This window comes from Lipotes vexillifer, unplaced genomic scaffold (genome assembly GCF_000442215.2).
Source record: "Lipotes vexillifer unplaced genomic scaffold, Lipotes_vexillifer_v1.1 scaffold802, whole genome shotgun sequence".
In the NCBI taxonomy this organism is placed as follows: Eukaryota; Metazoa; Chordata; class Mammalia; order Artiodactyla; family Lipotidae; genus Lipotes; species Lipotes vexillifer.
This window is the reverse complement of record NW_006790237.1, coordinates 640072-654303: the sequence shown is the minus strand read 5'-3', so window position 1 is coordinate 654303 and position 14232 is coordinate 640072. Positions and strand designations below refer to the sequence as shown.

Genomic DNA, 14232 nt, shown 5'->3' with positions numbered 1-14232 from the left:
GCGGGGGGGGGCGGGGGCGGTGATTTTCCGAACTCTCCTTGTTTTCCAGGAGCTCAAGTAAAGTTAAAAATTGGCAGTGTCTTTGGGGCAGTTTTATCCCCTTTCTGAGCCCCTTCACCCTCAAAATGAGAACATGAGGACTTCCACATGAGGAATTCTAATGCCCCAATTCCTTTGCAGCCTGTCTTGGGACACTCAGGAGCCCAGAAATGGCTTAGAAGCTCGGGGTCCTGGAGCAGGTAAGGAATTGGAGATCGGGGCAAGGAGCAGGGAAATCAGCAAAGGGTAAGAGAGTAGCATTGCTATTAATGTCTCCTGAGTACTCGTGAGTACTGAAGTACAGATCGCAGAATCTTTTAGAGACGCTTGAGTTCCAGAGGAATCAGAAAGCCCTAGTTCGCAGTGAGAACTGCAGTTCCTAGGTCGATATCAAACTCCGCCCCTCCGTCAGGAAATCTGAGAAAATTTCCGGCAACCGGACTACAAATCCCACAATGCACGCGGGCTTTTTAATAGGGGGTCGCGCCCAGTTTAAAATCCTTTAGAGACACGTGCTAGGGACTACAACTCCCAGAAGGACACGCGGGGCACAGTGGTCCTTACTGTACTGGCTAATTATACAAGTTCCCCAAATCTCTTCCTTTCTAGTCCAAGGAACACCACCCCTTATTTGCCGACATCCGAAGGGCACCGGGAGCGAGTTCTCAGCCTCTCTCAAGCCCTGGCCACTGAGGCGTCGCAGTGGCACAGAATGATGACAGGTGAGAATGGGCTGGGGACTTTGGGCTACTGGGTTTTAGGGAGGAGGGAGTCGGAGGCCTGGAATCGTAGGTGCTGATGGGTAGGGGTCTGAGGAATCCTTTATCTTTATGAGGAGAGAGCTGGACAGGGCTTGGGAGCTCTAGATCCCAGGAAGGAGGGGCCCAGGGTCCAGGAATTCTGAGTCTGGGAGAGGAGGGAGCTGGGAGGTCGGACTCCTAGGTCTGAGAGGAAAGGCCTGGGGGCGTCTGGACTTCTGGGTCCAAGAGTTTGCCATTCTCATACCCCATTCGTCCTCTCTAGGTGGAAATTTGGAGTCTCGAGGAGACCCTCTTCCCCCTGCCCCGCCGCCTCCGTCAGAGCCCCCGCCCCAGGTGTCCTCCCCCCCAAGATCTCCTCCAGCTGCCAATTCCCGCTCCTCGGGGTTCTCCCGCAGAGGTAGTGGGCGCGGCGCAGGCCCCGCCTCCTGGGAGCCGACGTGGGATTCCGGGATCGCCCCTCCCGCCCTAACCCAAGACGAGGGGGCGTGGCCTCTTCGAGTCACTCTGCTGCAATCTAGCTTCTGACCCGCCTAAACGTAGCAACCAATCAGAGAGTGAGGGCGTGGCCTGGAGGTACCCCCACCGGAGATCTGGAGCCTCTCCTGGAACCTGGGGGCGTGATCTTGTCCCCTCAGGTGGCCTAGAAGGGGAGGGGTTTCTATGGCCAAAGTTTGGTTTTCCCAACACTTGTCCAGATTTGGATTAAAACTTTGAACTTTTAGTCAAGAACTTTCTGTCTGAGGTTGTTACACTGGTGTCTCTGAGGGGTAGAGCCAGAGTAGTGGGCTTCTGGGCCCCGAGGGAGAAGGGGACAAGGACCTCGGACTTGTAGGTCTGAGGAAGGAGGAAGCTCGGGGTCCAGATTACTGGTTCTGAGGGAGGAGGGGGCTGGGGACCAGGATTCCTGGATCTGAAAGAAGAGAAGACTAGGGACCTGGAGTTTTGGGTCCGAGGGCAGAGAGGGCGAGACGCCAGGAATCCTGAGTTTGAGGGAGGAGGGGTTTGGGGATCCGGACCTCTGGGTCTGAGGGAGGACGGGGCTGGGACCAAACTTCCAGGCTTCTGGCTTTCCTGGCAACGCCCCCCAGGGCCGGGCTTCCAGGATCCAGCCCTTATTTACCGTTCGACCCCACGACCTCACCGGATTTTGAGGTGGATAGAATCCTGGAGTGAGTGACAGAGGGAGAGACAGCCTCACACGGAATGGCAACGGGAACGCGCTATGCTGGGAAGGTGGTCGTCGTGACCGGGGGCGGGCGTTCGAGCCTTCGGTGAGTGGGGTCTGGCTGGCTCTGAATGTTGGGAGTCTGGGAGAGGAGGGACCCTGGGGGGCTAATTAATGGGTGTGGAAAGAAGTATCTTCTGTACTGGAATCTAGATTCTTATCTTATAAAATCCCATTTACAAAATTAATGAAAATATAGGCAGTGGTAGCCTGGGGCCTGAGATTTTGGCGGATTTCCAAACGCCGTTGACTCCCTTTCGGCGGGTCTCAGTAATAGCTACAAAACGGGTGGTTTGGGGGAACATGCCTCTTGCAGCTTTAGGGTTTACTCTGGAACCCAGGGTTGGAGGCTCAGGAGCTCCAGCAAGCACCTGGAGCAACCAAGGAGAATATGTGTCAAAACTTCTGCCCTTTGTCCTAAGGGTTTATCATGAGACTTTGGGGTCACGAGGAGAGCATAGTGGGAGACGGCCCCACTTCAGATGGCCACTAGAGGGCACCAGAGGGCTTCGCAAAGGCCTGTGCTGGGTTAACCAGTTCTCTTCCCATCCTCAGTGGAAAGCGGTGCCCGAGTGGTTATCTGTGACAAAGATGGTGAGTGAGGGTCCCTCAGTCCTCACCCCCACCCCTCCAGGAGGAGTCCAGGCCCCCAGACCCTTCCTCCCTCAGACCCAAGAGTCCAGACCCCCAGCCCTTCTCTTCCTGCAGAGTCCGGGGGTCAGGCGCTGGAGCGGGAGTTTCCTGGCACTGTCTTTCTGCTCTGTGATGTGACTCAGGAGGAAGATGTGAGGGCGAGCGTATTTTCTATCCCTACCCCCGGTATCTCCACTTGTTTCTCCACCCAGCCCCAGGCTTTTGCACATGCTGTTCCCTCTGCCTTTCCCCCTTCTCCTGGCTAAATTGTACCCGTCCCAGAGGTTTCAGCTCAGTATCATTTCAAGGCTTTCCCTAACTCTGCCGACCAGGTCCTGTGTCTCCTGGGAAGATTCTCCTTTATCTCCCACTCCCTCAAGGCTCTTGTCACACCTGTCATGTGGATTGGGACAAATAAATTCCTCACAGTGGGTCTCTTTCTGTAAGAGTTTTTCTCTTTCCTCAGGGTTTCTGGTCTTTCTCTTTAGCCAGTATCTCTGACATCTGCCCCCGCACCCCAGTCCCAGATCTCTGGAGTAGTGACCACAGTGTGAATGTCACCAGCCCTCTGGTGTCTGGCCCCTCAGCTGTGACTCCTGTCCCCACCTTGCTTTTGGACCCTCAGCTCCAAAAGGCCTGATGCCATCACTGCTCACTCACGAGATATCTTTCTCCCCAGACCCTCATTTCTGAGACCATCAACCATTTCGGCCGCCTAGATTGTGTAGTCAACAGCGCTGGCTACTGTGAGTCATGAGTCCTGAGGGCTGTTCTCCACTGGTGTCAACCCACCTCCTGGCTTCCCACCCCAATGCTGGCTCTGTTCCATCCCTGCTGTGTGCCCCCAGGCCTGTGCCCTTAGCCCTTTTATGCATCTGTTTCTACATCTCTAAAATGAAAATCACCATCCTTGTCATCATTATAGTGTAGTTGTGAGTATGGAATAGTGTAACTGCTCAGCCTCCTAATTACTGGAACTGTCTTGGGCAAATAGCTGCCATCTTGTAGCCTCAGTTTCTTATCTAAGACGTGAGACTGATGGCCCTTCTCTTTTTCCATGACTGAGGTGATGTACTCTCTAAACATGGTCTATAGGGCTTGGTGTGGAGGCTTTGAAGGGAAATTGCCATCAGCTTCCTGCTTACCCTTCATAAGAATGCCTCACGTTGGTAAACCAAGGCTCAGAGAGGTGAACTGATCGGACTGGGGTCACACAGCAAGGCCATGGTAGAAAGAAGCCTCTCTTATTGGTTGGGCAACTTTGAACAATTGACTTACCCTCTCTGGGCTGCACTTCCCTTCTCTGTTGTAAGAATTTAGAGATGGCAGATACTAGTGCATCCTTTCTCTCTGTGTCCTTGATCCTTTCAACAGATATTTATTGAGCATCTACTATGCCCCACATTCTGTCCTAGGGACTGGGGATTTAGCAGTGAACAAAACTGACCAAGCATTCCTGTCCTCATGGGATTCACATTGTAGAGTAAGGAAATAGATAAGAAAAGACAAAGTTAATCCTCATTATTTGCGGGTTCTGTATTTGTGAACTCACCTTGCAGGGTGGGTTGTAACCCCAGAATCAGTACTCACTGTGCTTTCCCAGTATTCACGGACATGCGTAGAGAGGCAAAAATTTGAGTTGCCCGTAGCACATGTTCCCAGCTAAGGTCAAATATGGTGATGCTCTGCCCTCTGGGTTTAGCTTTCAAACAGAGAGAGGCCCAGAGGTGGAGATGGGAGAGGGCAGTGTCTGTAAGGAGCTCCCTCTGGGGCCAGCTGGATGGGTTTGAATCCCAGCTCTGGCATCTGTGAGTGGGGCAGCCTCAGGCAAGTCACTTAACACTTCCTTATTTGCAAAATAAATAAAATAGAGTCTGCCAGTATGGGTTGTTTTTAGGATTTAAGATTATAATATTTATGTTAGATAGCCATATAACTATATACATATGTACATATATACATACACATATATGTCCTGTCTTAGTCTGTTCATGCTGCTATAACAGAAATACCATGGACTGGGTGGCTTAAAGGACAAACATTTATTTCTCACAGTTCTGGAGGCTGGAAAGTCCAAGATCAAGTCAGAAGCAGATTTGGTGTCTGGTGAGGGCCTGTTTGCTGAGGCCTCACATGGTGGAAGGAACGAAGGACCTCACGGGGGTATCTTTTATAAGGGCACTAATCCCATTCAAGAGGGAACCATCCTCATGACTTAACTCCCACAGAACCCCACCTCCAAATACCATCGCATTGGTGGTTAGGATTTTAACATATGGAATTTGGGGGGAGACACAAACTTTCAGTTGATAGCATGTATATGTTATAATGTAATATTATATATATGTATTTCCGCTAGGAACAATGGGTCAGTAGTCACTAATTCAGTGTTCGCTGTGACTTTGTGGACTATAGCTCCTCGAATAAGGATAATTGATTGTATATATTAGCATGTCTGGTAGTGATAAAGGCTATGAAGAAAAATAAATCTGATTGAGGGCTTAGAGAATGTCAGGGGCTGTTTTGTACAGAGGGTCTGGGGTTGATTCTCTGAAGATGTTTGAACCGTTCTCTGAAGGAAGCAAGGCCATAAGCCCTGGGTCTCCAGGAGGAATAATCCAATATTTCATTAACTTTCCATTGTCTTGTTTCCCATCTCTCTGTCCCTTCATCCACTTTGACTCAAAGCCTTTGGAAGGTTCAGGGTCCATTTTTCCCAGTTTCTATTATTTTTTCCTGTTCTTACTCCTATCTTTCCTGCTTCTTTTCTTCTTAATGTTGATTTATCTGTCCCTCTTCCATCCACCCAGTTCTTTCTATTTTTTTAAAAAAATATTTATCTATTTGGCTGTGCCGGGTCTTAGTTGCAACACGTGGGATCTTTTAGTTGTGGCTTACAGGATCTAGTTCCCGGACCAGGGATCGAAGCCAGGCCCCCTGCATTGGGAGTGCAGAGTCTTAACCACTGGACCACCAGGCAAGTCCCCTCTTTATATTTATTTAGCAAACACATTTATAGTACTAAGTGTCAGGCACAAATATTGACTTGTGAAATTTCTAAGCCTGAGAACAAAGTGTTATCCACATTCTGCAGATGAGGAAACAGGCACAGAGGGGCAAAGTGACTTGCCTAAAGTCACACAGCCAAGAAGTGTCAGAGCTAAGATTTGAACCCAGGCCTTCTGGCCCTGAGACTGGTTTTTTGTTCTTTTTTCTTTTGATGCTCCTTTTAATTTTTAAAATATTTGTTTATTTATTTGGTTGCACCAGGTCTTAGTTGCGGCTCCAGGGCTCCTTTAGTTGCGGCTTGCCAGCTCCTTAGTTGCGGCATGCAAACTCTTAGTTGCGGCATGCATGTGGGATCTGGTTCCCTGACCAGGGGTCAAACGTAGGCCCCCTGCATTGGGAGCGCAGAGTCTTATCCACTGCGCCACCAGAGAAGTCCCTGCTCCTTTTAAGTTTTTTAATGGAAGTATAGTTAATTTATATGTATATATATATATATATATATATATATATATATATATATATATATCAAGATAATGGCTATAATTCCCTGTGCTATACCATATATCCTTGTTGCTTATCTACTTTATACATAGTAGTTTGTATCTGTAGTAGTTTGTATACTCCTAATTTGTCCCTCTCTCCTTCCTTTTCCCCTTTGGTAACCACAAGTTTGTTTTCTATATCTGAGTCTGTTTCCATTTTGCATATATATTTACTTGTATTATTTGTTAGATTCCACTTATAAGTGATATCATACAGTTTTTGTCTTTCTCTGACTTATTTCACTAAGCGTAATATTCTCTAGGTTCATCCATGTTGCTGCAAATGGCAGTATTTCATTCCTTTTTTTTTTTTTTTTTTTGCGGTACATGGGCCTCTCACTGTTGTGGCCTCTCCAGTTGCGGAGCACAGGCTCCGGATGCGCAGGCTCAGTGGCCATGGCTCACGGGCCCAGCAGCTCTGCAGCATGTGGGATCTTCCTGGACCGGGGCACGAACCCGTGTCCCCTGCATCGGCAGGTGAACTCTCAACCACTGCGCCACCAGGGAAGCCCCCATTCTTTCTTTTAAGGCTAATATTCCAAGTGTACATACAAACCACATCTTCTTAATCCAATTTTGAGACTATTTTTTAGTAACCACTATGCAGCCTCCTTTCCTTTTCAGGACCCTTGACCCTCTTGTCTGCCACTCCTCCCCCCTGCACCCCGCAGTGCCTATTCCCCTTCCCTGCTCTCCTGTCTTCATGGTTCCCTCATCCTCTCCTCTCTCTCTCTTCCACCCCCACCCTTAGATCCACCTCCGCAGTGGCCCTAGGAGACCTCTGCCCAGGGCTTCCGGCAGCTGCTGGAGCTGAATCTGCTGGGGACGTACACCCTGACCAAGGTGAGCAGCCGCCTGACAGTGAGATTGTCAGACCCACTTTGTCTCAGAGCCAAATGTTTTCTGTGCCTTGCTTTGGTCTTATTCCAGAAGGACGCCATTTTTGTAGAAAAGAAATGCATGCAGATCCCTACATCTGGCCAAAGCTACCTGTGTTGCTACATAGCCCAGTCTTCTTAGGAACCTTCCAGAACCTTCCAAAGTGGTGTGGTGGTAGTGGTGGGGGATGTTAAGGATCTGGAGAAAGGAGGTAGGACAAGGAGTCAGTAATAGACAGTCACAGCTTTGCTACCCAGTGAATAGCTATTAGGAGCAAAGAGTGTCTCCTTCTACCTCTACGCCTTTCCTCTGAATCTTCCCCAAATCGCCTCCTACTTACTGTCTCAGTTCAAATACCATCTCTTCAGAAAGGCCTTTCCTGGCTACTCCTGCTCATATGGCAGCTACATGTACATGTACATATTCGTTCTCTATGATAACAACTTATTTTCATCAAGTACTTTTTATTTATTTATTTAATTTATCATCACAATACTTTTTAATTTATTTTTTGCTGTGCTGTGGGACTTGTAGGATCTTTGTTCCCCGATTAGGGATCGAAGCCGTGCTTCCTTCAGTGGAAGCGCAGAGTCCTAACCACTAGACCGCCAGGGAATTCCCCATTATAATACTTTTTAAAAATTATTTATTTATTTATTTATTTTTGGCTGCGTTGGGTCTTCACTGCAGCACACCGGCTTTCTCCAGTTGTGGCGAGCGGGGGCTACTCTTTGTTGCAGTATGTGGACTTCTCTTTGCGGTGGCTTCTCTTTGTTGCGGAGCATGGGCCCTAGAGCGTGCGGGCTCAGTAGTTGTGGTGCACGGGCTTAGTTGCTCCGCGGCATGTGGGATCTTCCTGGACCAGGGATCAAACTTGTGTCCCCTGCATCGACAGGTGGATTCTTAACCACTGCACCACCAGGGAAGCCCCCATTCTGTCATTTTTGTTTCTTGTTGTATTTGAAAGCAAGTCTCAGATATCATTATTTCACCCATAAATAAAATAATTCGGTATGATCTTTACTAGATAAGGTTTTTTTTTTTTTCTTAAGTGTGTATCTGTGTGCTCTTTTAGACAGGGTGGGTGGTCAGAAGACTTCTCTAAGAGGTGACATTTGAGTCAAGACCCCAAGAAGGTATGTGGGCAATTGTGGTCCAGTAGAGGAACAGCCAGTGCAAAGGCCCTGGGGTGGGAGTGCTTGGCGTGTAGGAGGGACAGCGAGGAAGGCAGCGTGACTGAAGCAGACGAAGCAGGGAGAGGCTGGAAGTTGAGGGCAGATCGTGCTGGGTCTTGTAAACCGTGGAGAGGACTTGGCTTTGACACTGTCTGAGCTGGAAGCCATAGTGTTCGGAGCAGAGGAACTCGAACTGTCGTAAGTGGGATCTGGTGCCGTCTGGTGGCTGGGTGGGGAACAAAGTGGGGGGCAAGGGCAGAGGCCAGGAAGCCAGTGAGGAGGTGACGATGGGATGGTCCAGGCCAGAGGAGGTGATGTTGGATTCCCAGGCTTGTGGCTGTGGGTTTGGTGAGAAATGGTCTGATTCTGCATACATTTTTTTCGTAAGTTTTTCTGTTTATTTATTTATTTTTATTTGGCTGCCTCGGGTCTTAGTTGCAGCTTGCGGGATCTTCGTTGCAGGGAGAGGGCTCTTCATTGCTGCTTGCGGGCTTCTCTCTAGTTGTGGTGCTGGGACTCCAGAGCACACAGTCTCAGTAGTTGCGGTGTTAGGGCTCTCTAGTTATGGCACGCGGGCTTAGTTGGCCTGTGGCATGTGGGATCTTAGTTCCCTGATCAGGGATCGAACTTGAGTTCCCTGAATTGGAAGGCGGATTCTTAACCACTGGACCACCAGGGAAATCCCTGGATGCATTTTAAAGGTAGACTTGTTAAGATTTCCTTATAGACTAGATGTGGCAGCAGACTTGAGAAAGAAAGGAGTGGGTGGGGTTTTTGTTTGTTTGTTTGTTTCCCCCAACCCCAATCCCCAGCATCTGGCAGGAAGGCGTTGCCATCTGCTGCCCTGGGGAAGCCTGGGGAGGAGCAGGCGGGGCGGGGGGCTGTCAAGTGAGAGATGCCCACCAGACATCTGCGTGCGGGCCATGGGTCTAGGGCAAATGTTGAGGCCTGGAGACATCAGTTCGGAGCGCACCAGCTTGAGGCTAGAGGAGCTCAGGAAAGCGAATGTAAACAGAGGGGAGAGGGGCACGGAGTGGGTCAGGGGTCACCTGTGTGGAGAAGCTCAGGTGCTTCCCCAGATTTCATCTGAGATCCAGGTGAAATATCCCCAGGCAGTTGGATAATCTGTCTCTCAACCAATCAACCCTGGCTCCTGTCCCCAGTTTCTGTTCACCTTCTGAGATTGGCACCTCCTGGGAATTCCCTGGCGATCCAGTGGTTAGGACTGCGTGCTTTCACTGCGGAGGGCATGGATGGGTTCAATCCCTGGTCTGGGAACTAAGATCCTGCAAGTCAGTGGTACGCGGCCAAAATAATAATAATAATAATAATAATAATAATAATAATAATAATAATAATAATAATAAAAGATTGGCACCTCCATACAATAAAGCATGCACACACCACAGCCCGTAAAGGGTATGTGCGTGTGTGTATTTTTTTTTCCCTTCCTTGGCCGTGCCAGCGGCATGTGAGATCTTAGCTGCCCCACCGCGGACCGAACCTGAGCCCCTTGCATTGGAAGCAGGGATCCTTAACCACTGGACCACCAGGGGCTTCCCATGTGTGTGAGGTTTTGCTTTTCTTTCTCTCCCTCCCTCATTAATTGCCAGCATTTTTAAAAAGAGAGAAATTTCTCACAAACAACTGAATTTCTGGTTTCTCTTGAAAAGTTGGCCAACTGGATCCATGGCAAGGGCGACAGTCTGCTAAATGTGGCCTGGCTCCCCACTGTACCCCAATCCCCAGCTCTCCCTCCTTGGCCTCCTGACTCTGTTACCTGTGAGTGGCTGGTGCAGAAGCCTCACATGAGGGTCTAGATCTGGGGTCCACCTGCCTGGGTTCTCTGTCACTTCCTACTTGTAACATCAGGCAAGATTCTCAGTCTCTCTGCACCTAGGTTTTCTCATCTGTAGAAGGAGGCTAATAGTGGTAGTAATTCACAGCGTTGTCCTGAGAATTGAATGAGATTAAATTAAATACCCACAAAGCCCTTAGAACATACCTGGCACAGAGGTTACTGTCTGCAAGGTATTATTGTTTATCGCGAACCTTGCCCCATTCTGTTTCTTGCGGCCAATCCACCTCACTCAGTTTGCAGTCTCTGAGATACATATTGGGCAAATGAATCCTGGGAGAAGTAGAAGGGAAAAGGTGAAGTTTGAGCTCAACCTTGAATGGGAGGGAAGGAAGTAGAGAAGTAGGACACAGGGTGTTTCACTTGCCAAAAGAGTGTGCAAAGGCCCTGGGGCAGAAACCACCTCGGTGTATTTTAAGAACAGGAGAACCTCCATCTCCATCTCCCTTTAGCAATTATAAGCATTTTGTTAAGCTTGTTCTATCCATTGCCTCCTGCCATCCCCTACCCAGACATCATACAATTTCATTAGTAAGAACTTCATAAATACTACCAATGGATTAGAATGTTTATTTATTTTTATTTTGACATAATTTAAGACTTATTTAAGACTTATTGCCCGGACAATACAGAGGAATGCTGTATACGCAGACTCCCCGTTGTTAACCTTCTACCACATTTGCTTTATTCTTCTATCTCTCTATTTGAGAGTAAGTTGCAAGCATGATGTCTATTTACCCTTCAGTGCTTTGGAGCGTATTTCCTAAAAACTAGAACATTCTCTTACACAGTCATAGTAACATTAATATTGATATCATGATCTTAGCTAATCTAGAGACTTTCTTATTCAGATTATTAGAATTCTTATCACGGTACCGTGGCCACACCTGTGTTAGTCGGGGTTCCCCCAGAAGCAGAGTCCAGGTGGGGACTGAAAGGCAGGATGGATGGAAGGCGATCCCAGGAATCGCTTCCTTCAGCCTGGCGAGTAGTTGCCAGGCAGCTGATGAAGGACGTCACCAAGCAAGTTACCACCAGGTGGGGCACCATCCCCTGGGAGCACTCTGGGATTCAGTGAGAAACATGCACCTCAGAGTTATCCCCCCATCTAAGAGGCAAGGGAGAGACAAATATTGTTTTAACTTAAAGATACATTTGGGGGTCTTCACTGGTGGTCCAGTGGTTAGGACTCCATGCGTTCACTGCCAAAGGCCTGGGTTCAATCCCTGGTCTGGGAATTAAGATCCTGCAAGTCGTGTGGGGTGACCAAAAAAAAAAAAAAATTTAACTTCATGTTAATAATTAAAATTAAGACTTTTTTACATGACCAAATTACTATTAGATCTCCTAAGAAAATTAACAGTAATTTCTTAATACCATTTAATACCCAAGCCCTATTTAAATTCACCTAGTTGTTCCCAAATGTCTTATTATAGTTGGTTTGTTCACACCAAGCTCCAAAGTCTGCCGATTACATTTGGTTTTTCAGAGGGCAGAGACTTTTGTCTGCTTCTTTCTGCCTCTATACCAGTGCCTGTTGTAAAGAAATTTGTCAACATGTGTAAGTTGCTGCCATTATCAGCATTGTCATCATTATAACCATCACCACCATCATCATCATCACCATCATTCCCATCACCACCATCATCATCATTAACATCATCATAACCATCTTCACCATTATTGCCATCACCACCCTCATCATCATTATAATCATCACCACCATGGCTCCCATCACCATCACTGTCATCATTATTAAACCATCATCATTACCATCTTCACCATCATTGCCGTCATCATCATTGTAACCATCACCACCATCACTACCATCACCATTATCATCATCATTATTTACCACCATCATCATGACCATCTTCACCATCATTGCCATCACCATCACCATCATTCCCATCACCACCATGACTGCCATCATTATCATCGTCATCATTTACCACCATCATTACCATCTTCACCATCATCGCCATCATCACCATCATCATCATTATAACCATCACTGCCATCATCGTCCTCGTTATTAAATCATCATATTACCATCTTCACCATCATTGCCATCATCCCCCCATCATTATCATCATTACCTTCATCACCATCATCATCATCACCACCACCAATGTCCCTTGAAAGCTCTTTAAATGTTGATTCTGGGACCCCAGGCCTCCTGAATCAGAATCTCTGAGTCTTTGGCCTCCCTGGTGGATTCTGACACAAGCCAAAGTTAGCCATTCCCTAGGCTAGAGAAAACAACAGAGGAATTAGGGATATTTATATAGTTAAGGAAATGAGATCTTGTCAGTAGGGGTCGCAGAAGATGTTTGAGCACAGGAGTGTCTATTGTAGACTCTCAGAGCTGGATTGGTTCTTAGAGACCTATCCATTCGTTCATCTATTTAGTCATCAAAGACTGACCAAGCATTCGTAGGTGCTGGCGATACACCACGTGGTCTTTGCCCTTGTGGAGTTTATAGTCACGGGGCAGCCAAGTGTTACTAAATAAACAAGAGACGAGTTTATATGGGTGAGTGTGTGCTGGTGCTGGTTTGTTCTGGCCGTCAGGGTGGAAGGAAGTGAAACATGAATGACATTAACTAGGGGAGAGGTGGGGCAAAGGGAGGGAGTCAGGCCATTAAGAGTCCGGTGGGTCCTTGATGGAGCTACACGGAGATGCATGTGTCCCTGGCAGAGAACAGCCTGTGCAGAGGCCTGGCCATGGGAGAGAGTTAGGAGCTCTCAAGGTGCTGAGTGCAGTGAGTGAAGGGGGTGGTACAGGAAGGGGTTGGGGGGCAGATATATCAGGCTTGGATGGCCATGCTGAGGCATCTGGTCTTGACCTCAAGAGCAATAGGAAGCCATAGAAGATATCTGAGCAAGGAAGTGATGTGAGCCCATTAATACTAACAGATCATTAGTAGTAACAGATCTTGTCTCTTGTATGAAGAACAAATCTGTGGACAAAGTGGGGTGAGAATTCGTATCAGGAGATGATCGTACTTGTGCACCTGAGAAGAGATGGCCTTCAAGGCCTCATACACTCTGGCCCCTGTTGCTCCTCTGATCTCACTTCCCACCGCAGTGGCCTCCTGGCCGCCAAACACACCCAGCCTGGTTCTGCCTCAGGGCCTTTGCACTCACTGTTCCCTCTGCCCAGCATGGTTTTCTCTAAGAAATGCCTACAGCTCACACCTGGACTCAAAATGCTCAAATCTGGGACTTCCCTGGCAGTCCAGTGGTTAAGACTCCACGCTTCCACTGCAGGGGGCATGGACAGGTTCAATCCCTGGTCCAGGAACTAAGATCCCGCAAACTGTGAGGAGAGGCCCCCAAAAAAAGAATGAAAAAAAAAAAACCCCTCAAATCTCACCTTCCCAAAGCCCTCCCTTGGGCACCCTGTTTGAAACTGCACCCAGCCCAACACTCCCATTCCCCCTCCTCCTGCTCTCCTTCTTGTTTCATATCCCTAATTACACTCTAGAACATTCCATAGTGCACTTGTATCTGTTTCTTGCTGCCTCCCCATGGAACTTGGGCTCCACGAGGGCAGAAATCTCTCCCAGTCTTGTTTCCTGCAGTATCCGCAGCATCTACCCCAGTACCTGGCACATAATAGGTCCTGACGAAATGTTTGTGAAATGAATGAACGAGGTGGAGGGAATTGTAGAGATTCAAGAGCTCCTTGGTGATGGGTCTGATGAGGAACTGAGGGTGAGGGAGGCTCTGGAAGACCCCCAGATCTCCCGGGTCTCCGGCTTGAGAAACTGGGTGGGAGCGGGCCCTATGTCAGAGGCTGGGAACCAGGAAGAGGGGCAGATTTTAGGGGGAGACAATGGGGTAAGTTTTGCACTTGAGACACGGAGATGAAAATGCCCGAGGGGGCCAGGTCAGGAGCTCCAGAAGGGGGCTCCAAGGGCGATTTAGGAGATGCTGGTGGAAGCCCAGCAAAGTGAGGGGTTCCCACGGCAGGGCGAGGAGAGCAAGAAGCAGACCCAGGAACCTGAACATTTAGGAGACCTGGAGTCAGGCCAGGGAGAGCCTGCAGGAGTTCTCTGAGCGAGCCAGGCTGTTTCAAATTGGGCGTCTGAAGGGAGCAAGGGAA

The 14232-nt window shown here is 48.5% G+C and overlaps 2 protein-coding genes across 3 annotated transcripts in view; both read left to right on the top strand.

The window, feature by feature from the left end:
• Positions 1-1521, top strand: part of PLEKHA4 (pleckstrin homology domain containing A4) — a 24666-nt gene extending 23145 nt beyond the window's left edge. Inside the window, exons 17-19 of one of the 2 annotated variants that reach the window (XM_007463326.1) lie at positions 181-239; positions 649-761; positions 1063-1521. In XM_007463326.1, coding sequence (XP_007463388.1) covers positions 181-239; positions 649-761; positions 1063-1325 — 435 coding nt within the window. In that variant the 3' untranslated portion in view covers positions 1326-1521. The remainder of the gene's footprint in view (positions 1-180; positions 240-648; positions 762-1062) is intronic. The other variant, XM_007463327.1, reaches the window with a different exon arrangement.
• A 482-nt stretch (positions 1522-2003) lies between these two features.
• Positions 2004-14232, top strand: part of HSD17B14 (hydroxysteroid 17-beta dehydrogenase 14) — a 16297-nt gene continuing 4068 nt past the window's right edge. The window contains 5 exon segments of the mRNA XM_007472303.1: positions 2004-2085; positions 2563-2619; positions 2734-2816; positions 3338-3404; positions 6961-7052. Coding sequence (XP_007472365.1) covers positions 2004-2085; positions 2563-2619; positions 2734-2816; positions 3338-3404; positions 6961-7052 — 381 coding nt within the window.